This window comes from Xenopus tropicalis, chromosome 1 (assembly GCF_000004195.4).
Source record: "Xenopus tropicalis strain Nigerian chromosome 1, UCB_Xtro_10.0, whole genome shotgun sequence".
Lineage (NCBI taxonomy): Eukaryota > Metazoa > Chordata > Amphibia > Anura > Pipidae > Xenopus > Xenopus tropicalis.
The window spans coordinates 41,060,672-41,084,892 of NC_030677.2; the positions used below are offsets into that span (position 1 = coordinate 41,060,672).

General features: G+C 42.1%; 1 protein-coding gene across 2 annotated transcripts in view; it reads right to left on the bottom strand.

Moving 5' to 3' along the window:
- Positions 1-24,221, bottom strand: part of dlc1 (DLC1 Rho GTPase activating protein) — a 112,796-nt gene that overhangs the window by 26,741 nt on the left and 61,834 nt on the right. The window contains exons 1-2 of one of the 2 annotated variants that reach the window (XM_031895415.1): positions 16,076-16,582; positions 1,370-1,441 (exon numbers count right to left, since the gene is read on the bottom strand). In XM_031895415.1, coding sequence (XP_031751275.1) covers positions 1,370-1,441; positions 16,076-16,112 — 109 coding nt within the window. In that variant the 5' untranslated portion in view covers positions 16,113-16,582. Of the gene's footprint in view, positions 1-1,369; positions 1,442-16,075; positions 16,583-24,221 lie in introns of those variants that run through there. The other variant, XM_031895414.1, reaches the window with a different exon arrangement.

Consider the following 24,221-nt stretch of genomic DNA (forward strand, 5'->3'; position numbering starts at 1 on the left):
TCTCACTCATCCTATCTAAGAAAGAGGAAAACAGTAGCAATGAGAAACGTCTGCCTGGAGACTTGAAAGCAGATAAAAGTTTTATCTATGCTGCCATGTGCAAGCAGTTTCAGAGAGCCAATGGGAATTGTATGGCTTACAACCTAACAACCTGCTTTTGAAGAACAAAAAAAAAAAAAAAATGTTATATATATAAGAGCCCCTTCACAAACTGCACAACCCATGCTAACCAGTATAGCCCTGCTAACCCATACTAAGTAATAAAAAGCCGAGTAAGTGATGTGACCGATGCCCCTAGTTGTGTGGTGGTGATGGCAAACAAGGAGCATGCTTGGGTGAAGCCAATCTGTTTGTGACCAAGGGGCATATTTACTAAAACTCCCTAATTTCTATTTTTTTTTTTCTTATTTTCAAATTTGACTGAATTCGTTTTTCCGAATGTCTGATATTTAGTAAAAAAAAAAAAAAAAAAAAAGGGGGGGGGGGGGGGGCAAAGAAAAATTTGCACCGAGATAAATTGTAAAAAAAAAAAATTGACTTTTTCAAAATTGTCACCGCAAAAATCCTGACTTTACTGAATTGTCACTGTGACAGTTCAAAAAAGACGTGATTTTCTGACACAACCCAGCAAAATTTCCAAAGTTTTGAGACAAAAGAAAGAGCTTCAAGGAAAGGGAAGGGACTTTTGCCATTGGCTTCTACACAAACTCGGCAAGTTTAACCTGGCGAATTGTCGAATACAGATTTTTAGCCGTTTAAAACGCATAAAAAAGTTGTAGTGCTTTTTTCTCTGAGACTTTTTTAAAAAAAATCTAAGTGAGTTTAAAATTTAAATATCGATGGTTAGTAAATGAGCTTCTAAAACTGCGCACGCACTGGACAGCTAAGGGCAGAACGTCAAGGAGCCAGACATGGTGGCTGCCGGCCCCACTGTGCAATTCTGCATTTCATTACCAGCTATGGGGGTGCGGGAGAATAATGTTGAATGGTGCAGTTCAGGAGGGGTGAAGTATTATACAATCCTCTGCAAACAATGCAAGTTATCCATAAAACTAATAGAAGGTAATGCAAATGCAGCCTTGCAAAAAGTTTGCCATTGGGGGTACTGCATAACAAACTGCACGCTTCCATTCTTACAAACAACTACCAATAAATGAACTTCTCTGCACAGAATACATTTGAGGGGGTGGGGGGCTGCAATTAAGGGGAATTAAACCCTACTTTTTGAAGCCATCATGTAATCTAACTTTTTGAAATAAACTATATAACTATGAACAGAAGATTATTTAGCAATTAATAATTTAATCAAAATCTAAAATATCCTCCCCCCCCATACAGAATATTTATTTTTAAAAAAAGTTTGACCTACCTTCGTAGAGCTGCGCATACTGTGGGAATCCCGCTGCCCGTAGCCAGTCACATGCTTCCTTGGCCTCTATTTCTACAAACAAGAAAAGGCAGAGACACCCCGCGGTTAGTGATTTGCAGAGCAAGAAGTTCTCCCCGTCACCATGGAAACAGAATTACCATGTAAATATTCGACATGGGATATGCAGCCTCCCCACTTGTCATTCAGAGCGGTTCCTTTTGAAATAAAGAATTACTTTCTTCCATTTCCTCTTGATTGTTATTTAATCACAATTAATACACATGGCGGAGCCATTACTACATGCATGCTAAGTTGTTCCTGAATGAAGTGCTGAATAATGCGCCACTAACTATGAAAAGGCTTTACTCCAAAGCAGGATTCATTAAAACAAATGCTGTAATCACTTGGCATAAGTGCCCTCTGCAGAGTAAATGGCTGGGAAGGATCCGATTACCCTAGGGCTGCACTTTGTGCCTATGGCCCACTATACACTGACTTAATACAAGGAGCAACCAATTTCCAATACCGTAAATATTTAATTCTGAAACAACTCCCTTTGATGTGCCATTTTTTTTCCAGAAAAAAATGCTTATTAAGCAAAAATGTGCTTTTACTACTAGGCCCCTAAATGTATCACCAATATGTTTACCTAATTTATTTTGACAGTTTACACCACTCATCTATTCCTCTGAAAGAGCGTTTATATGTGGAAATGGGACACGAGAGGACTTCAGAAAAGGAGCACTGATCCCCCTGCCTATACATGCTACTTATGGAACTCCCTCTTTTTTCCTCAGATATATTCTTTACATCCCACTGAAACATTTCCTGCTCACTCGGAGGAAGCACCAGAGTCGATGCACGTTCACTAAAGAGAACAATATATAATGTTAAATGGCCGCTGAGCAGAAATAAGTACAGGATGCATTCCTATGCCAGAATTTACATCCAAACGGAAGAGGCCCCAAGGAAGCAGGATTCAGGGATGGCTGAGCTGGATTCCTGTTTTAGCTACCTCAGATAGTAGGTATTTCCTGTTCCTTAAAAAAATGAAAATTAGATTGCAAGCTCCATGGCCACACCGTGCTTAAAAATGTTCAGCACTACATATAACTACTGGGGCTCATTTATAAAGACTAGGCAAATCTGCAACGATTGCACCAACCAGTGGTTAGATTTTTCCAGCCAGCTGCAGGTTAAACTCTGACTGGTCGCCATAAGTTACTGTACAGGAGCAAATTTGCCCAGTCTTTTTAAAATTACCCGTTTTTGAACTGTATTGATGGGAAAAAGTAAACACAAACATGTGGCACAGGCTTGGAGGAAAGCTCTCTTCTGAAAGTAGCTGGCTCAGTTGCACCATGACCTTTTGGTCATGAGGGGGGGATTAAAAATATCCTTCCTAGTGTCCAACTTTCAACATTTACTTATTTGCATCACCTACCAATACAACTCAACTCATAGCCCTTATGCCCTTGTCAGCAGCGTGAATATGTACTATAATATCTCACTGGGCCAAACAACAATGCAGCAATGTAGTCTAAAGCCGATTAAATACCCAATTGTAGAATTCACATTGGGTATTGTAAAAAGGCCAACATTTGCACGGGTGTAGGAACCCACAACCAAATGGATTTGGTTTTTAATAGCTGACCAGTAAGAAACTGTTGTGCAAGAGTTGTCCTGGTGTAGTTACCCATGGCACTTTTATTAAATTACACCTATTAAGTTGCATACACCAGTAATTCATGTTTCAAAGGTGATTGCGTCTAACCTGAACAAAATGGTCCAGGTAGAGTTGGGCAAGATGGCAACAGTAACAGCTATAGACTGTTGTGGGTAATTGGTAGTTGTACTTTAACAACAGCTGTAGGGCTACTGGCTGGCTGTATACTCCTACTTCATATGAATAATGGGGACCCAGCAGCCACAATTAGAAACACTTCAGTCTCCCAGTCTGGGCAAAAGAAATTGAAACTACTTCTAATGCATGTAAAAGGAAGAAAACAAGGCCAGTATAAATGGTGTATTATCTCCATAGTAATCATTGTGCCACTGAGTGTCCGAGTACGTAGGATTAGTGTAAGCAATTGAGAAGGCCCACTCTGATATCTCTAGAGAAAGGCAAGGCTTTGCTATTCACTAAAATGCACTCTATTAAAGGAAACGCTCCCTGACTCTTTCAGATTTTGCTTAATCGAGCAGACAGGTGGTGAGCAATCAAATTCTCAATGTTTATCCAGCCTTGACTGCATTCAACCTTCTTGATGGGCCAGAACAAAAAGGCTTCATTAGGCACAATTGACTGGACAATTTTACCACCTACCCAGACTAGATACTATTGCTACCCACTTTACTAGGCCCAGTCATGTATTCTTTGAGCTAGCAAGTTAGAGCACACAGGCCCTCTAACATCTGACCCTGTGAATTGAACTCTTAGAATATTTAATAAAGGCTGGGTCAAGGGCGCCCAACTTGCATGTCTTTAGAATCCTACAAAAGGTCCTAATCTGGAATGTTGACACTCTTAACCCCACAAGTCTAATTAGTGAAATCTTGCAGGATGGAAAAATGTTAAAATTTTACAGTGCCTTTCGCAAGCGCTCGGCATTAATCTCGCCGACTGTGGCATCAATAATTTACACGTTGATAATGTAATTGGGAAAACAAGGGGGGAGTGTGTGTGTGAAAGACCCCATTGAATGACAAGTGTTTATAGAATAGGCCCTCTGGTGTTTACTCCTCCTAAGGTCATAGTGCCACATGGAAACCAGCACGTAGGACATGCAAAATACTCCTTGGAAAAGTAATGGCCCTATTCTATATTCTAATGAAACACAAAAATACCAGACTCTGGAATTTAATTTAGGCCATTTCCAGTGCACATGAAAAGACCCATTAAAACAAAAATCACAACACAACAGGAAAGATAAGTCTAAAGAATGGCTTTGTGGAGTGCGGCCAAAGGCCTAGAGAAAGAAAGCCTCTCCGGTTACTTCTGAACAAATAGGGAAATGCCGCTCACATTTTAACTAGTACCGTCTGCTAGAGAAAACAGCATTTTAATAAAGTCCGAGCTATACAGCTACATGAGAAATTTCCCATACAGATTAGGAGCTTTTATATTTGATACAGTTTCCAATTTTCTTTTCATCCAGGTCTGGAAAATCAATTAAAAAACGAAATCCATATCACGTTCTGCTGTGATTCCGACTCAATATTATGCCCTGGGGCAGGAAGTGAAAAAAACGGCTTCTTCCAGCCTGTTGATTATCAACCTATAATGAACTATTTCTCTCATTCTAGAGCATCACAATTACTGAACCCAAGTTACACAAATCTATAAGTTCAGTGTGAGGTTATTTCACAAGAATAACAATGGCATTTGCCTCTAGCCACGTGGCTAACAACCTTAAAAGACCAACACCGCTCACTAGCAATCATTAGCCATATCAAACTAAGACCAGTCTTTAAGGGCTCCTACCCACAAGTGTTTCTTTCTGCGCTTCCCTGTGGTGGCGTTCTCCTGCGCTCCACCTGCGTTTGGCACCTGTGTTAATACAGCCCTTGAAAAAGCATGGAATGCGTTTCTTCCAGCGCTCCCCTGTGGTGGAAGGAAGGAGAACACCACTTCAGGGCTGCGCAGGAAGAAACGCTCGTCAGTACGAGCCCTAACAATGGCAACATATAAATAGACAACCAAAATATATACTAAATACCCAACAATAGACCCTGTGAATATTGACACCACTGGTACCTTTCACAACCTGCACCATCATAAAGGAATTTCAAATTATATACATTGTGGGTTTATATATTATTACCATGTATTTATAAAACGTCAACATATTAAAAAGCGCAACAATTGGTTACATACGTCAAACATACAGATTTACAGACAAAGAAACCAATAACCGATACAAGAAGGTAAAGACGCAAAAAGAAAATCTAACCCAAGCCCAACAGAACACAATTCCAAAAAAGAAAAGTTCCATTTGTCTATGCCTGTATTCAGCCAGAGCAACAAGAGCCAACACACCATCAAGCAGATGGCCTCCCACCTTTCAGATCTCAGACACCCTCATAGTCATCTTGGCTCCTTGTAACAGCAGGGGCAGCTCTGCTTATCAGTCTCGCTGGCTCAGGCCAGGATGCTTGCTTTGCCAGCTGCTTTGAAGATGAACAGAACCACTGCTGTTTAATATCAACTAAGCTCCCCAGGTGCTTGAACTCTACTGCTAAAACTCTCACCAGAAGAATACACCAGCCTCTCACATCAACTGAAGAATAATGAAAGCAGCAATTAAGTCCCCATTAGGTAGCCCTGCAGTAGGAACAGATACTGGGGCACATATTACAATCAATGGGGAAACGTACAAGATATCATAGTGCATGTCCCTGCCCCGGTGGAGCTTACAATCTAAGGTCCCTATCACATTCTCACACACTAGGGCCAAGTTTATCAGGAGCCAGAATGTTTTTGGAGTGAGGTGGATATTTCCTATTTTCTGTTGATTTAAGGATGCTAACTACAAATTATAAAGGAATTATCTGTGACTTTTTCCAAAGTCACGCTGCATGAATTTTAGAATGAAGCTGCTGTACAGTGGATTTGCATATGGCAGTCATCATTTAGTAAATGATCTCCAGTCTTTAATAAAATATCCCCCTTGGGCATGACTGGCTGACAGATGCTACTTTCTCCTAGTGCAGGTGGCTCTCTCTCTATCAAGGATCAGGCTACCGCACTGGTGCCTAGGGCACATTTTACAGTTTGGTAAACAATTGATGCAGTGTGTTTCAGTGTTCGTATTTGGTGGCTAGACTAAGACCAGAGTTCCAAATATTATTCATGGAAACCTTATTTCAAGTATCTTGGCTGAAGTTCAAGTAGAAAAAAGGGGCTTCCTACGGGACAAGGGCAAGGTGGTCAAACACATACAGATATGGTCATCAAATATGAGTTTTTACACAACAATCTGCACATTGCATTGTATCAGTTGTTAGGATGACAGTATCTCTACCTACATGGCCAGCCTTGTGATAATATGAGTCGCCATCCTTGCGTGCATGCCTTGTTTAACAGTTCCTAATGCTTTGTCTTCACTTTAAAGGGAAAGTGTACCTTTTAATGACATTCTAGTATGATGCAGAAACATTCCCAACTGTTTTTGTTTTTTGCATTTTTTTTTTTTTACACGACTATCTGCTTGCTAGGGTCCACTCCAACTTACCCAAGGCAGTGGTTATGTATGGGAGATCCAGTGTGCTTCTACAGGTTATGGAGTACCTCTGAGATCACTACTATATGGCAAATACAGGGATACAGTACATAATATGGATATTAGAAGAGCGGGCCATAATGAGAAACACAAATATAAGCAGAATGCCACATTGCAGGTAATGCTCAGTGTCAGGAGGAAAGCGTTTCCATGCTATTCCGGTTGGACATGTCAGCCACAGCTCAAGACAATGAAGAAGAAGAGCCCTAGAAGGACAAAGCATGCGGTTTTACCCTAGCTCCATGACAGCTGAGAAATAACTTCATGTGCATCACTGACTCCAGCTATACACCAAACCGACATTCCCAGATTTACACAGGCATGTCAAGCTCTCCAGCAAGACTCTACGTGTAGAGTGGAAACTAAAGGCAGCGTCATGCTACATACCTACAGACCTCTGGAAATTCACATACCATACGCTAGAACAGCAGTTTTGCTCAATGAACAGTGACAGATACATCTTAAAGCAGGGGTCCCCAACCCTTTTTATCTGTGAGCCACATTCAAATATAAACAGAAAGAGTGGGGGAGCAACACAAACATGAAAAAAAAATCCTGAGTGCCAAATAAGGGTTATGATTGGTTATTTGGAAACCCTTATGTTGGACTGGCATTTTATGCAACCAAAATTCGACTCCAAGCCAGGAAGTCAAAAATAAGCACTTGCTTTGAGAGATTGATGAGCAATACAAACCACTGGTTGGGGATTACTGTCATAAAGCAACATTAGGTCCCATTTCTACTATATAAACTTGCCGAGATATGTTTAAAGCTTAACTAAACTACAGTTAGGGAGTGGAGCTGGATAGGGTTGGGAGCAATTAGAGAAGTAATTGCATGGGATATATGTTGAATAATTAGCAGGTTTCTGATGGAACTGGCTATTATGAATATGAGCATATGGTTTCTGCAACTTTTCCCATGGAACAGTTAGAGAAGTCCCTGTGTTTTGGTACACACAGGTGATTACTTTCTCACAACAGGACATAGGAATTTTTAAGAACTAATCAGCTACATGTGTCATTGCTGTGCCAATTCTCATAGGATAGACAGGGTTGTATAAATAATGGATAATAAACCAGCAAGTCTATTGCAGTGGGGAGACACATGGCTGTGGTATGTATTACATTCATTTATACTACCATCCTGTTTTGACTTATTCATTGTCTAGGCTTGTTATAACCCCATCAAGCAATATACAATGTATTAACCACTGCCACTACAACCCTGACCTCTGCCAAATTGCCCACCAATGAGTCACAGTTTTCAGCTGTCTTTCCATGATCTAAGTAGGTAGATGACGTGCAACCCTTTTTATAAAGAAATCTAGGATACTGCTATTTATTTACATGTGGAAGCATAAAAAAGAAGCCAGTAAAACAGTAAACATCAGGCAGTGTTTGTATTACACACCAATGAAAAGCCAGCGTATGAACAGTATAACAAGGCTGCATTCATCAAACAACTCTTTTGTTGGTGAAAGCTGGAAGTCATTCATTTGTAACGTAGATGTCTGTGCCGGCTATGAATGATACGAGTGTGAGGTACATAAATATAATTATTCAGCCATAATCTGCCTTCAGTCCCACATGGTCTGTCCCTGTTGATGCTAAGTGACTGCCCAGACAGAGAGGAGCCAGGTGTTAGGGCCCCTGTGCTTCCTGATGGGGGACCAGCGCTTCCAGCTAATGACTAAACTTGAATTAATGACTGAGATAAGCAGCAGAAGTCATATAGTTAATGAGTGCCTGGACTGTGTGAATTCAAGTCTATAATAAATCTTTTCTTAAATCTTAAACGCGAACATTCCACAAATATCACCAAACTATTCTTTATGAAAAGGAATATTTACACCAAAAAACATTTACTTGTAATCTCTGTTAAAACACTGCCATGCATAACTGCAGTACAGTTTAAAGGGGTTGTTCACTCCCCTTTAGCTTTATGTCCAGCAACAATGCAGTTTGGAATTTCAGCAGAGTTCTCATTGTTAGGGTCCAAATTACCCTAGCAACCAGGCAGCAGTTTCAATTAGAAACTGGAATATGAATTGGAGAGGCCTGGATAGAAAGCTAAGTAATAACAAGTAACAGTAGCCATAATATTTGAGCCTCAGAGCAATAGTTTATTGGCTACTGGGGTCATTCTACTTTTACAGGAGTCATAGGTATTTACATTATTAATACAAGTGGGAGCTGCCACGTAACTTGCTCTGCAGGTAAAAATAGATACCTTCTGTAATGCCAACCACCCCATAGGCTAAATAAATAAGAACTAGGTGAAATTCTTCTTTGGGTCTGTTCAGTAACAGCTATGGTAGGAAACATTTTCCAGAGACTCTTTACTGTACTTAGCAAGGAATGCCATATACAAATATGTTTTTGTCATTGGCAGTAAAAACTAAACTGTTTTCCTTGCAAATGCAAAACAGACCCCCTTTTTAACTACTGGGGTGTGTAACGGCATGTATCTGCCAAGGTAAACGCCCAATAATAAACATAATTTAAATACAGAAAGGGAATGTTCTGTATATAGTAAGCCTTGCTTATTAATAAGGTGTATCTGCCCATTAATGTCATAGAAGAAAAAACCCTTGAGCTATAGAAAAAAAACTGAACAGAAACAAGGTATTTTGTTATGGGTGAATGCACGCATGAAGGAAAACATGGCTCCCTACCAAAGGACATCAGTCAAGTTGCTTACTCACGTAGAGTCCATTGAAAATCTCTGACTTAACATTCTTCCACATACGTCAAGCCAGTGGTCAAACATAATAAACAGAAAGACAGGACAATCCCAACATCCTGCACCCCACACACAGTTATTTACACTCCAGCCATGCTCTCAGCCTGCTCATGTTTAAGAACAAGTCAGAAATGTTTGGAATGGTTAGCTACCAGGATTATTTAGGTAGAAATCCCAACACCCCCCCAACACACACACAGAGTTCATAGTGATGCATTTTGGGTAGTTATAGCATGTGGGGGACAGTGCTAAAAGTTCTTATACTGTTTCCTATGTTTTACCACTTTTGAGGACTAAAGGCTGCCCCAATAGGCAATTACCTACCAAACTGGCCTGATTTTGATCTCATATTTCAGTGGCAGGACTGTAAATATAGATTGCTTGTGCGATTTGGGTCCAATACGGATGTCTGGATCTGGCCCTTTGCAGTGGTAAGCCAAATAGGCCAACATTCTACATATTAATCTACTGGGTTGAATGGTTGGGTGTTACTATTTGTAGCAGAACACACTGGGTTTCTATAACTGACTTCTGAATACATGGAAATGAACACAGTGGAACTGTGCGTTCCATATAGCAAGCCAGAAAGTACTTCATATAAGGCAGTGGGGGCTCAGCCTGAAGGCCAGTTAGGGTAAGATTTGGGGACATTGGCCTATGAGCTTAGCGTGACAGTTAGATGAAGTGGAAATAACAGGCCTCTCTTGCTAGGACTATGGCTGACTAGATATAGGGGTGGCCATTTATCAACACTGGGCAAATTTGCCCATGGGCAGTAACCAACAGCAGCCAATTGTATTCAATGTTCTACCTGCAGCTGGCAGAAAAAGCCAATCACTGATTGGTTGTTATAGGTTACTTCCCATGGGCAAATTCGCCCAGCGTTGATAAATGAGCCCCAAAGTTTTCTTATATCTGTAGCCTTGTTATGAGCTAAGGGGAACCCTAACCAAAACTTCAACTTCCAAGGGTGCTCAAATTGTTCTTTTACTTTTAGGAATCTTTCCCAATTTACTGATTCTGTTAAGTCATACAACGCATTTACATATCCTGACTAGCAAGGGGACAGATATTCCTTAGATAAGGGCTCTGGTACACGGGGAGATTAGTCGCCCGCGAGCAGGGAGTTTTGCCGCGGGCGACTAATCTCCCCGTGTACCAGAGCCCTAAAGCAATGTAGAACTGGCAACCTTAAGCCTACAGGGCTACAACCAATAAGTGTGTAACATTTAGAGGTGCAGTGCTTAAAAGCAAATTGGTTGCTATAGTTTAGAAAACCTAGACATTTTCCTACCTGCTATTACATTCTGCCCATTAACCTTTAAAATTAGGCTTATACTGCAATGTGATCCCCTGAGGCAAACACTTGTTCTCATGCTCGGGACCAGCATAGTATCAGGAAGAAGGAAATGAGGCAATGAGCTGGGCTCCTGAAGGCTGCAGACAATGCAAGGCCCACCCAAACATGCAACCTATATGACAAAAGAAATTCTAAACATAATTCAGATGCTTCCTCTTCGTACTGCTGTACAGCAACATGAAATAAATTTATCTTTGCTCTGCACAAAACCATTGTGGAAAAAAAATACAGTTTTTTCAGGTTTCTATTTGGCCTTTAGTATTTATCAGTATTAAATATAAGTAGTAACCCTCCTTTGGGGGTAAGAAAAAAAGCTCAACTATGGAAATTTATTAAACACGGAAAGTGTTACATGTCGCTCGTGATACTTGGGCAAGGCACACAAAGCAATGCCAGTTTGCTACCTGTAAATGCCTAGGAAGAAGAGACACTTGCTGGGAAGTGACAGTATCCACTCTCTGCCAATACTCACACTATACTGATCAGCTGGCTGTCATACTCCCTACCGCGGCCAACTGCCTTCAGCCTGCCCGTAACTCTAGCAGTCACATACTAGGGGAATGGCTGCTATCCACACTCCTTTAAACAGTAACTGAAGCTATTTCACATCACTATGGCTTCACCTACATTTTTCATGACTACATTTCCCAGCACACTCCACCATATTAAAACAGACTGAAATTAGGCTGAGACCTGTAGTCGAGAAACATCAAGACAGTATTATTACAGGGACAAAGCTTGATGCAGGAATATTCCTCCTGTTTCCTCTAACTCCTTGTTCTTTGTTTATTATCCCCAGGGTATTTAAGATATTACTTGTGACCCACACACCTTCATATCCACTATCCACTCTTCCAATGCTTTGTTATAGCATAATAGCGGCAAGCAAAGACTGCATGGCAATAGAAGCAAGATGACTGATGTAGCACCAACATGAAACATGAAACTTCGGGCAACTGCGATACATTGCAGCGACGCGTATGCCATCCCACCGGCGATTTACATTCTAGCTGGTGGGATGGCATCGCGGGGAGATTAGTACCCCTGCCCTAAAGGTGGCCATACATGGGCAGATTTAAGATGCTAATTTAGGTACTTCAGACCAATTCAGCATCTTATCTGCCCGCGTATGGGGCCCTTTAACAGGCCTACCCGACTGATATTTGGCCATAAATTGTCCAGATGTCACTCTGACAGGTTTGATGGCTCATAGTCCTGGCGCTGTAAATTGATCTTTGGCACTAGGGCCAGACAATTGAATTAGCCCGTTATCGCCTAATGTATTTGGGCATATTGGAAGAAAGATCCTCTCATTTAGCGACCTTGCCAAATGAGCGATATTTAAAGCATATGGCCAGCTTTAGTATAGGATGCCTAATCTGGAGAGCCCCTAGGGGACAACAGTTGGGGAACTTTTAGAGAAGGCTTATGTTTCCTTTAAAAACTGGCACAGTCCAACATACTGCATCTCAAAAACTGCTGGGATAAAGGCAAATGTTTAACTCAAAACTGTAGCTCTGGATTAAGAACGATTTTGAGCTTTCACTGTGTACAAAGGCATAGCAATTAATGACCCCTATAGTTTTCAATTACTGCTGTTCCTTTGACAGCAAGCACAACGTACCGTAAAAACTCCACATACCCTGAAATGGCCTTTCAGAAGCAACAGTTGTGATTTGGAAAATGCTAAACTACAACTCAGGTGTACTTCAGATCAACAGCCACAGAGTGATCTTGGAAGGACTCCTTTAGAAACAGACAGTAGCTTCTCAGAAACCAGTGCAGACTGCTAATCAGGCCTGCAGCATGTGGAATTCATACGGTTTCCAGTTTTAAAGGGGTGAGGTGTCAACTCTAGCTTAAGCCAATGATTGATGGATGTAGTTGAAAGAGTTAGCAGAGAGAGGTATACTTTAGTCCAGCAAGCTGAAGAGCACAAAGCAAAGGAAGAGGTTTCCTGGTCTGTCTGCTTCTCATTTTCCACCCATTCCTCCAGCGAGACCTGTCATTGACTCCTTCACAGAAGCAGGCCAGGTGTCATGAAAGATACTGCCACCATCTGCCATAGGGAGGCTGACAGTGAAACGGAACAAAGACGGCAAGCTGAAGACATCACCTAACAGAAATTAGTTACGCCGTGGGCCTGCAGAAGCCTTTGGGCCAGATGGGCGCTAAATTACATAACCTTCCGTGAGCTGCTGACAGATTTAAACTCTGAAGTTGTTCAGCAATCTGCTCTGCTATTATTTTTCCTTTGGTTCAGCTAACTCACTCAGCGAGGATGTGACAAGCTCTACCTCCAGCTCTGTTCCCTATTATGTGAGCGGGGAACATAGAATCCCACACGGATGGATTCCAACACCATTATTGCTTAACCACGCTGCAAAGCTGCCACCTGCCTTCTGTAAGGCGCATTCTATTTTGGGTGCCCAAGGACAATAAATAGATGGTGCAAGATAAGAAGAACAGCCTCTTCTTCCAAGGCCAAGGCTCTCCCTTCAAGGGCTAATTCTAAATAAACACAATGGTCATGCACCAAAGCAAAGAAACAACAATTCTAAACTAATTCCTAAGCAATCACAGCAGGCACTGATATGAAATGACTAGAGAATAAATAAATACCAGTTCATTTTATCACACTGATGCAAAACACCAATTTTATAAAGCTGCCCAAGGTGGGCGATGTACAGCTAATGCTTTCTTTATGTAAACTGCCCAGATTTCAATCCACTGCCCACACACACATACATACATACATATCACTGACTGGCCTGTGGCAGTGACCCCAACCACTGGCTATGAGCAACATGTTTCTAGCCATCCCCTTTTGTTGCTGTCTGTGACCATGTTACCCCACAGGGGCTCTTACAAATACACAACCAAAGTCAGGAAAAGTGCAGGACATATCTTATTCCATATAGTTGGCTGATTATCTAATTTACAGAATGTTCATGGGACAAAATATAGCATCATTTTAATGTCATCTAATAGAATTCATGAGCAGGTAAGGAGACAATGGGATGTCATACCTAGGCCAAGGCTTCCAGTTGGATAACCCACGTCTGCAATCTACTGGCTGTGTACGGCCCATTGGGACAGGAAAAAAACCTTATAGCGGCATATAGGATTTTCGAGGCCCCCAAGTGATTCAACACTTAACCTGAGGGCTGAATTATCCATCAGGTTTATTTGTTCACCACTTGAGATCTGCTTGTCTGGCAGCCTTTACTCTTTCCAAGCATTCTACTACTGGCCATGCATGGCAAGGGTGATTGTATGAGTTACAGACACCCCACAACAATTAAAATGAACAAGCTGCTAAAACTTGCATTCCAAGATGAACTGAAACTTTTTAAAATCAGTTTGAAGCTCTGTAAATCCATTTTAAAATCCAAACAAATCTGACTGGAGAGCTCTTAACTAGACCAAAGTTCTCCTAAAATGATAAGTGCTAAAATACCCTTTCTATTACTAATACATGTGTATTTTAGGTACTTTTCACCCCCAGTCTCTTTCACACTGTACAAGTCCTAGCACAGGAAGAATTGAGCAAGAATTTCCAGGTTAATCCATTCAATTGAATTAGCACAAGCAAACAGAGCGCCTGCAGATGCTTGCCTTGAATATTTTAGCACCAGCAGACCCATATGTTTGGCTTGGAGGGCAGTAAATAGGCACGGCAGTCTGACAACACAGGGTGAATGTGTTTTCTGTTTGTGCAAGATATATATGGGATTTTTACTGCCAGCAGGAGGTGTTGCTTTAAGGGAGGGATCAAAAGCCCCACTTCTGACATCATGGGCACCACAACACAAGAGGGGTCATTTGCTTTCTTAAAAAGCCATCAGACTAATTACAGAGAACTTCAAAAGCCAACATTTTCCTAGGTCACTGCCATCATATCCACTGCTGCCTTATAAATCACCCCCACTCCCCATAAAACTGGATTTTATGCATTCTGAAATACTGTATATAAACATTCCAAGAAGCCTTAAGGAAGTCTGTAAAATATAGAAATATTTTCCACTCACAATTTTAGCAGTGGCGAGAACAAAACCGCTCCTTATCCCAAATGGCGCACTTTGTACACATCTGTCACTAGTTAAACACCTGTAACTGGCACGGGTCCTTAACTCCCAAGCAATACAAAGCAATGTTACAAATGCAGTAGTTACACATATTTAGTACTTTATGCATCTATTATGAGTAATCCCCTTAGTATTTGCAGTACAGTAACCAAGCGACACATCTGTACACATCTGTATTAGCAATGAATGAGACATGTGGGGCTGCGCTGTTATACACAGCATAGGATTGCAATGAGTCAGGCTAAGTATTAGTGACAAAGATGTGAGAGGGAGACTGCAGCCTGAGAAAGTTTACCGATGTACAGCTTGAGTAGCTTGGTGTAAAAAAGTGCCATACAAGCTAAAGCATTGGATTATTTGAATGAAGAATAGGTCAGAATTAGGGGCTAAGTGCTGGGAAGGGCTAAGAACAGTAGAGGCAGAAAAAGTATAGACTAGAATAGGGGGTTATGGGTTCTGATAAGAAAAGGGGAAACAGAAGAAATATAGAGTGGAATTAAGGGTTAAGTACTGTGTAAGGGAAAGAGCAGTGGAGGCAGAAGTATAGTCTAGCAATGGGGGTTAAGTTCTGTGGCAGGGGTAAGAGCAGTAGGGGCAGAAAGGTATAGTTGCCTAGTGAAGCACTTGAAGGAGGCTGCTATTGGGGACAGAGCAGGCTGGCATTGAGGGATACAGGAGGCTGGCATTGGGCATAGAGCAGGCTGGCATTGGGGACAAAGGAGGCTGGCATTGGGGGATACAGGAGGCTGGCATTGGGGGATACAGGAGGCTGGCATTGGGGGATACAGGAGGCTGGCATTGGGGGATACAGGAGGCTGGCATTGGGGGGCACAGGAGGCTGGCATTGGGGGACACAGGAGGCTGGCATTGGGGGACACAGGAGGCTGGCATTGGGGGACACAGGAGGCTGGCATTGGGGGACACAGGAGGCTGGCATTGGGGGACACAAGAGACAGGGTTTCTCAGACCCCCACACCAGGTATTTGCTCCAGTTCCAGGCGCACAGAGCCGGCAGACAATCCCAGAGAGGCTGCCCCAGGCGGATGAAAGGCAGCGACTCTGCTAATGAACTTAGCGCTGCTTATTACATGTGCCTTATTCCCACGCCTGGGAGCCCACAGCCCGGCCCATGGAAGGGAGGGAGCCGGGGTACAAGCGGCTCATTAGTAGGCATAGAGGGCATTAGCACCTAGGTAGCAGGCAGAGCAGCTAAAAGGCAAGTGGTGCTTACGTGTGAGGATCATTCTGTCCAGCTTCTCGTTGCACATAGGCGAATCCAGAGCGGAGACAAAACAAGCGAAATCAGTCAGATCCCCCCGGTGATTCTCTCTCCCCGCAGTGATGGAGCCAAAGATCCGAGCACCCGGGAACCGACCATCGCCAAGTATGAGGGTGTGCAGCCCCAGCTCCCAGGTAAGTATCCAGCGCTTAGCAGCCAGGTAATATCCAAGGAGTCTCCCCCGGGCAGTACGGTGCCATGGTCCCGTCTCCTCCGCTCACTTCCCTTCCCTTTGCCCTGAGCGAACAACGCAACAGCCGGCGGCTCCACATACAGTGATTAGCAGACTGCCGCTCAGCGAGCGATTCAGTGCGATACAGCTCCCAGCCTCTTACTCCCACAGCCCGAGTAATAGATCCTTCCCTCTCCCACCGCTAGGCGTGCCCAACAACTCCCACCCCCCTCTAGCTCCAAGGGACACTGGGACGCCTGCGAACTGATCAGCCGCCTACAGCAGCGCCACCTGCAGGCTGACACACGCATCCGCACTGTGTTATACACTGAAACGCCCGAGAGGTTGGACCTTGGGGCTACATTTTTCTGCAGTCGCCACATTTGAAGGGGATTTTCACTCCAAAACTGACTTTTGTCCAATGACCTTTAAAACATTGTAGCAGAATGCAACAAACTGGCTTCTGCTACTTTGTTTTTTAGAGCCATAACCAGAGAACACAAGAGGGATAGACAAGCACTGCATTTACAAATAACTTGTTGAATGTATTTAATCAATGCGTATTGGAAAGTTGCTTAGAATTACTCTTTCTACTGATTTACTGCTGGGAGGCCTCATTCTAGATCACAATAAGCCTATGGAACATGTGCCTTCTCCCTGCCTTACATGGGAACAACAATATTACTAAAAAGCCAAAACAGAGTATATTATTGGTGATAGATATTTTTAATAGCCACTTTAGCTTCCATTCCTCCAGCCGGCCTTAAACTACATCTCCCAGCATGCTTTACCTGTATAATCCTGCTGCACTCTTATTGCCAGTTACATTTTCCCCCCTATATGTAAAAATGTATTTCTTTGAAGCAAAAGTCTTGATTTTCATTCACTGAATCAGAATCGCACAAATGGCCAACCCTGACCATTGCAACCTGGGGTCTGTCGCATTAGTTACTGCAGCTCCTGAGGGTGGGGGACAGTGACCTGATGGGGTTAGAGTTTCTCAGAGGTGTTTGCCCACGTTAACAAGGAGTCCGCAATCATTTATCCGCTGAGTGCTAATAACCTGCCTGAATGGGTGTTACATGGCCACTGGCTACTCTGTGTATTTGTACTGTTGTTGGTTCAAACATAACATTAGTTCCTTTAGGGCTCTGGCACACGAGGAGATTTGTTGCCTGCGTTTTTTCCCCCTGGCGCTTTTGCGACAAGTCGCCACGACAATACCCACAAAGAGATTTCATGCGAGTTGAGCTCCAGGCGATCTGCTACCCATGGTACACTCAACAGTTAACCCCCCCTCATGTTTACTCAAGTCGCTCAGAAAAGGGTCTGTATGCGATTTGAAACAGCAAGCGTTATGAAGTAGCCTCGTATGTTTTGACGCTGGCGATTTCCATTGATTTAGCATTGGCGTCTTGTCGCTCGTCTTGTTGCCAAATCGCTCTTTTAAAAATCGCCGGCGACAAATCTCCTCGTGTGCTAGAGCCCTTAGAAAACAACCAAGTTTGGGCACTTGGGCCCTCTATCATTAATCTAAGTTACTGGCATATCCAGTCTTTAACAACTGATACAACATCAATTCTACAGTGTTCTTCCCCCTTTAAATTAAATATCCCACTGTGGGAAAGGATCTAATTTGTATTTCTACTGGGAAGGCTCCTCCCTCTCCTTATCATCCAATCAATTTTCATTCTGTACTTTTGCATCCTAAGTGATCTCAACAGTGAAAAGGGCAGAGAAGTCTTTGTGATGCAAAGCAGTCTGGCGGCCAGGATACTCTTGCTTTGTTTTGGGGATTTGAACATTTACAGGAAGCTCTTATTAGAAATTAGCATTTCTTACTTATTAAACACCTTTGTGGCCATGGCCGTGCCTGCTAGTTAGGTGTTTAGGGGTTTTGGCTGTATCACAGCAACATTAGCTATATGATTTTGAATGTAGTGATCAAAGTATAAGGTTTAAAATGCTTTTAGGGTGGGCTAAGACGCCAATTAACCTTGGCCCCATGTATCAATGGGGTCCCTATGGAAAAAAGTAGATAAACAACAGCTATTTTATCTTTATACATCAGGGATGCCCAGCTGCCACCTTATAGGACATTCAACTCCCAGCATCCCACAGCAGTCCTCAGTACCCCCCCCCCCACCCAGATAATGGCCTTAGCCTTCCTGCATTGCTCTTAAATAACTTCTCTTCTGTGTCAGCTCCATGTATAAGTCCAGGCACTGTAATAGTGGCAAGTCTATTGTCCTTAGTCATATAATTTTTATTAAATAATACATTAGTAAATAGCAGCATGTATACTGCTCTCAGCTAAACACATTTATGACCATACTCAGTGATCTTCTAGGTGGCCCCCCAAAAGACTGATATGGCAGAATGACCCCTGGCGCTGTCACAGTTGTACAAAAATTGATTAGATAAACAGGACAGACTGATGGACTATGACAGGTTATTGGTCAGTCCAGAAATGCCTAGGCCCATTCCAAGAGACCTGACCTGTTAACCAGCTGGCCAAGGCATTGAATCTGTGCTATTTGGCCGTTCCTGGTTCATATTGCCCTGATATCCAATAGTTGGTATGAGTGGCTGAATATTCTGCTAATGCACCCATCCACAAGCAGTTTACCATAACCTTAAACTTGCTACTTGGTAACAACTGCTTGGCTGTAGCATTGAGATTCGTAACATAGTAAAGACTTTGTATTGTCCAGCTTGGGTCTGCTTAGCTTTTAGCACAACTGGTTCAAAACATGCATGGAGAAGAATGTGTGATCCATGCGTTACACTTGGAATAATACAAGAAGGAAATGTTGCACAAAAGGAAGACAGACGACTTTGCACTTCCTGCTGGTCCCTATATACAGTAGAAGAAGAATGCCGACTATGCCCTGTCATTATCAGTGTAAGGCTAAGCTTTTGTCATGCAAAGGGATCACTTTGCATCAATGTCGTTATAAAGGTTGATACCGATTGTGCAAGCAACACCTTCACCTATTCAAGTCAGTTGTTACTCAAGGGCACCCTTGTGTCTGTGTACCCTGTACTTTGCACCTTGCATAAAATAATACATCAAGGCAGGCTGAAGTGGCATAGGCCTTACACTCTGGCATTTTTAATTTTTGATTACAGTGATATGTATATTAGAGGTTTCTGTGTTGTGTGGGACTCTTTACCAAATTTACATTTGGAAGCTGAGTTCCCATTTAATCAGGCCCGGATTTGTGGCAAAGGCCCGGGCCTAGGGCAGCACAAACTTAGGGGACCTCTCCCCACTGCTCCGTATGGGAGTTTTAACGTTGGCGCTTGCGAGGGGGGTGGGGCGCAGAATGGGGTAGAAATCCGGCGCTGCATTTAATGTTTCATCTGTGTTCAGCATTTCAGTTAGCTACCATTGATATAGTCCCTATACAGAGAAGAATGGTTCAGTTCACTACTGCATTGCCATGTGGTAAATGCCATGACATAGGAATGCAATTAAAAATCCTCATTTAAGAGCCTTTTTTTGCCACTAAGTGCAAGCTGCAAGGAACATGTATACGTGTAAGCACCTTTATATGAGAAGTGGGGTAATTATTACAGAACAGACTCTAATCATGGGAAGGCAGGGGACAAGGGAGCTAGGGTCCTGTGGTCTGCTCTATGTTAGTCCCCCTGTTCCAACACTTTGTTGCCCTTTCCCTCGCTGTTGTTGGCCCTTGGCAAGCAGCCAGAGGTTGTTGCACTTGCCTTCATAAATGAGACCTTATGAAAATAAGTACATTTTCATTCTTTGGTATAACTGACCCTTTAAAACCTATCAAGTAGTCTCTTCATCTTCAACTACTGGAGCAATTGTTTCTTTTTTTGTGTAACAACTCCCATAGGTCTGTGTGAGATTTCGGATCTATGAGGCATTTGTATGTTTGTCTGTGTACATTACAGTAAATCATATCATTTTCCAAACAAGTCAAGATGAATGATTTACACCCACAAACAAGGGATGGCCTTCCTAGTCGGCCCCAGGGCACAGATACATGGAATCAGAGGGAACTCCGAGTGATTCGGCTCGGCTGTCATGTGCTGAATTTAGCTGCCCTCTCATCAGAGCAAAACAAAATGTGCTGTATTCTCTTGGTGACCTTTAAATGAATTCCAGTGCCTTTAAACTGGAGGACAAGCTCTCACTTATTTCTTCTACAAGGCTGATTTTAGGGCAGGGCAAAGAATGCATTTGTCCAGGCCTTCAACCTCAGAGAAAAGCCTTGACTGGACATTGCCCTTGTTAAAGGGACAAATAACACATAATTGCACTTAATAATAGATTTTGGTTATTTATCATATTTATATCAGCTCCACAGCCATTGTTGAACTACAACTTCCAGCACCCCACTGACAGCCTTTTGAGTCTTCTCAGTGCTGTCCCATCAACCTCTACACTGCCCTGGGTGAGTGCATGTTGGGTAAAGAAATTCTGATCTCTGTACTGTGCATATGCGAGAGCAGAGCATGTGTTGGAGCGCTGGAAGCTTATGACAGTTCCACACTTGAAAAAAGTACCCTTGGTCTGAGTAGGCGATTAGAATTACTAATAACTTGGCACCCCCCAAATAATTCTACCATTATTTGTCCATTAAATGTTGATTAAAAAAAAAAAAAAGTAATCTTATTCCTACAATTTAGGAAGGTCCTAAACACATCAACTCACAACTCTATCAAGAGTCACCCTATCTTAGCCTCCCTCACCCAGGCATTCACAGTATTAGCCCAGTCGCCTGTTCCTCATAATTTGTACTAGTTAACCCCTCAAATTGAAATGTATATGCACAGGCCCAGACTGGGATTCAAAATAGGCCCTGGCATTTCAAGTGCACAGTGGCCCAAACAGCCCCCTACCAGCCCAAACTAATAAATAGTGAGTGTCTATGGCAGGGGTGCCACATTTTTTTATTAATATACTTCGTAAGATTCTCAAGGGTATATTTATCACAATGTGTAAAAAGTGGAGTAAGACATAACCGGTGATGTTGCTCATAGCAGCCAATAGATGCTTTGCTACTGCTGAAATCTGATTACTGATTGGATGCCTTGGGCAACATTACTGGTAATGCTTCACTCCACACAGCATGATAAATATACCCCTTAAGGTGGCCATACACGCACCGATATTATCGTACGAAACCTCGTTTCGTACGATAATCGGTGCGTGTATGGCATGTCGGCGAGTCGACCGATATCGCAGGAAGCTGCCGATATCGGACGACTCGCCGATCGGACAAGTTTGAAAATTTTGATCGGGCGCCATAGAAGGCGCCTGACCAAAATTCTCCCTTCAGAGCTGAATCGGCAGAAGGAGGTAGAAATCCTATTGTTTCTACCTCCTTACCTGCCGATTCAGCCCTGAATGGTGTGTGGCGGATCTTACGATGTTTCGTGCGACCGATGGTCGTACGAAACATCGTTGGATCGCCACGTGTATGGCCACCTTTAGTCTTAGTTACTATGTGAGGAAAATGGAAATTGATCAGGCTGGATGGTCAGACACACTCACCAAGGGCCACATAAAACAGCCAGGGGGCCGGATTTGGCCCCCCTGGCCTTGTGTTTGACATATATGGTCTATGGTATCTTGCAGCAGCCCCTCTGGCATTTGCCAGAATAGACAGATTGCCAGTCCAAGCTTGGAAATGCACTAGCACCCTACTTGTACCAGCCATCTTTATCAAAGATGTCACAAGGGTGAAGTCTTCCATGTGCCTTTATTTATTAAGCACTAGTTCTGCAATTCCATATTTTCTCCCTTTCCATACTACTAAGTTCTGAGCATGACATATCCGCCAAGCTGCATATTCAAGTGGGTAGTGACTTGCTGAGTTTTGGAGAGATCTGTATGAACAAAGTGGGAGAAGGAATTAGGGAGAGAGACCGACAGGCTGAGGCCTAGTAAGAAGCACTATTGAGAAAGATGTTTGACTACAGAAAGAATAGTATGAACAGACTGGGCCCCTTAAGCTTCCAGACCCTCTATGCTTCATCCCTTGCTGTTCTAGTGGATACACTATTGTACCGGATGAAACAATCACAGCACTCAGTGGGCTGCCCTGGTATCCCTAGTCTATAGCATAAGCCTATTTGTTCGTTATATTATTGACCACAAGTGTTTCCCTTTTGTAGGACTTTATATATACTGTATATAGATCTATTCAGCCTGTTTGCAGAAGGATTGCGTTCTTGGTTCTTCCACATTTTCATTGCATATCATATTTTATTTTATTTAAAAAGCACCCACTTGCTCCCTTTGTGTTGTTTACAGAGGCTGCCAGGAAGTACCACTTTATATAAGTGCACTGGGAAAATCTTTGGGGATTTTTGTTTCTTTTTCATTTTTGTTTTCAAGGGACTTCCCAGATACTCCTATAATTTACATATATGACATAACTAGGCATCTTTTTTCCAATTATCCATCATACTGTATTTAGAATTATTGAGACACAGTGGACCCCAACTTTGTTTTCTATTCATGTTTTGGTGCCAGAATATCAGGAAGATTAAAGCTTCCAGTTACAAGTACTTTATAGTACATTATTCATATTAGACCCCGTTATCCACAAAGCTAATAATGGGAAGTCATCTCCCACTGACTCAATTTTAATCAAATTATTTACACTTTTAAAATGATTCCCTTTTTCTCTGTAATATTAAAACAGTAACTTGTTCTTGATCCCAAATAAGATATAATTAATCATTATTGGAGGTGAAATATTAATGTTAAAATTATTTTTTAGTAGACTTGGCGGTATGGAGATCCAAATCCAGAAAACCTCAGGTCCTGAGCATTCTGGATAACAGGTCTGTATATGGTATTTTTCCTTTATAGTAGCATAATAATAGTAGATTTGAATGGCAGAATAAGGGATGAATTATAAAACCCCTATATAGCCTAATAATAATAATAACAATAAGAAAATAGCAATAGTAATTCCTTTTTTCCCTTTTGCCCTTACTGTGGTCCCCAGCTTTCTCAAGGGCTCCACAAAGGTCTTTGTTTTTACATCATGGTTTAAATATAATTAAACTTACAAATATGTAGTAAAAAAATTAGTTATTTTAATTTGTTTGCTCCCTTATTTTTTAGTCTGGAATAATTATCATAGGCTTTAATTAATATTATGGACCCTATTATGTAAAAGAGAGGAGGGTGTTGTAGGGCTATAGGAAAAGGGAAACAAGCTTTTTTGAATGAGGAAGAGGAATAGGAATTATTTGTTATGACGTCCTTCTCAAACTGCATTGGGCTGGGGAAAGGTCATAGAGACCAGATACGTATCTGTATCTATAAACCCCTAAGAAGGGGCCAATACTTAACTGCGGCTGTATTGGAATGTTTGATCCTCTTTCTACCCAAAATGCCAGAGCCGATTTTGAATACCTGGTGGAGGGGGTCTTCCTCAGGGGAGTATAATAAGGCCACCCATATCTGTGACAAGATTATATAATATTGCTTGGCCCAGAGAAAAATCAATCAGCCTTAAAATCTCTCAGTGTCACACTTGGATACCAAAGCCTCAGAACATTTTTACTTTTTTATCACATACAATATATTTCAGGCAAGGTAAATTAAAAGGGACATTTTTAACACCTCACCAAATTGCCAAGTAAATGAAAAATACCATATATTGTAAAAAAATACAGAATGTAATTAAATTGGTCAGACAGATTATGGTCTTCAGTGGATTAGCTGCCCTGTCTCCACTAAATCTTTGAATAAACACAATATAGTTAACTGTAAAGGTCATGCAAACCTGAAAGATCAAAAGCTTTTTTGAAAGATAATCTATTAAGTAAATATGGATTGTATTTTTATAACCCGGCTTTAAGTCTCAGGGGTGCCTTTACCTCATCTGACTTTCTTTCTTGGTTTATAATGAAGGTACCTGATTTGTGCAT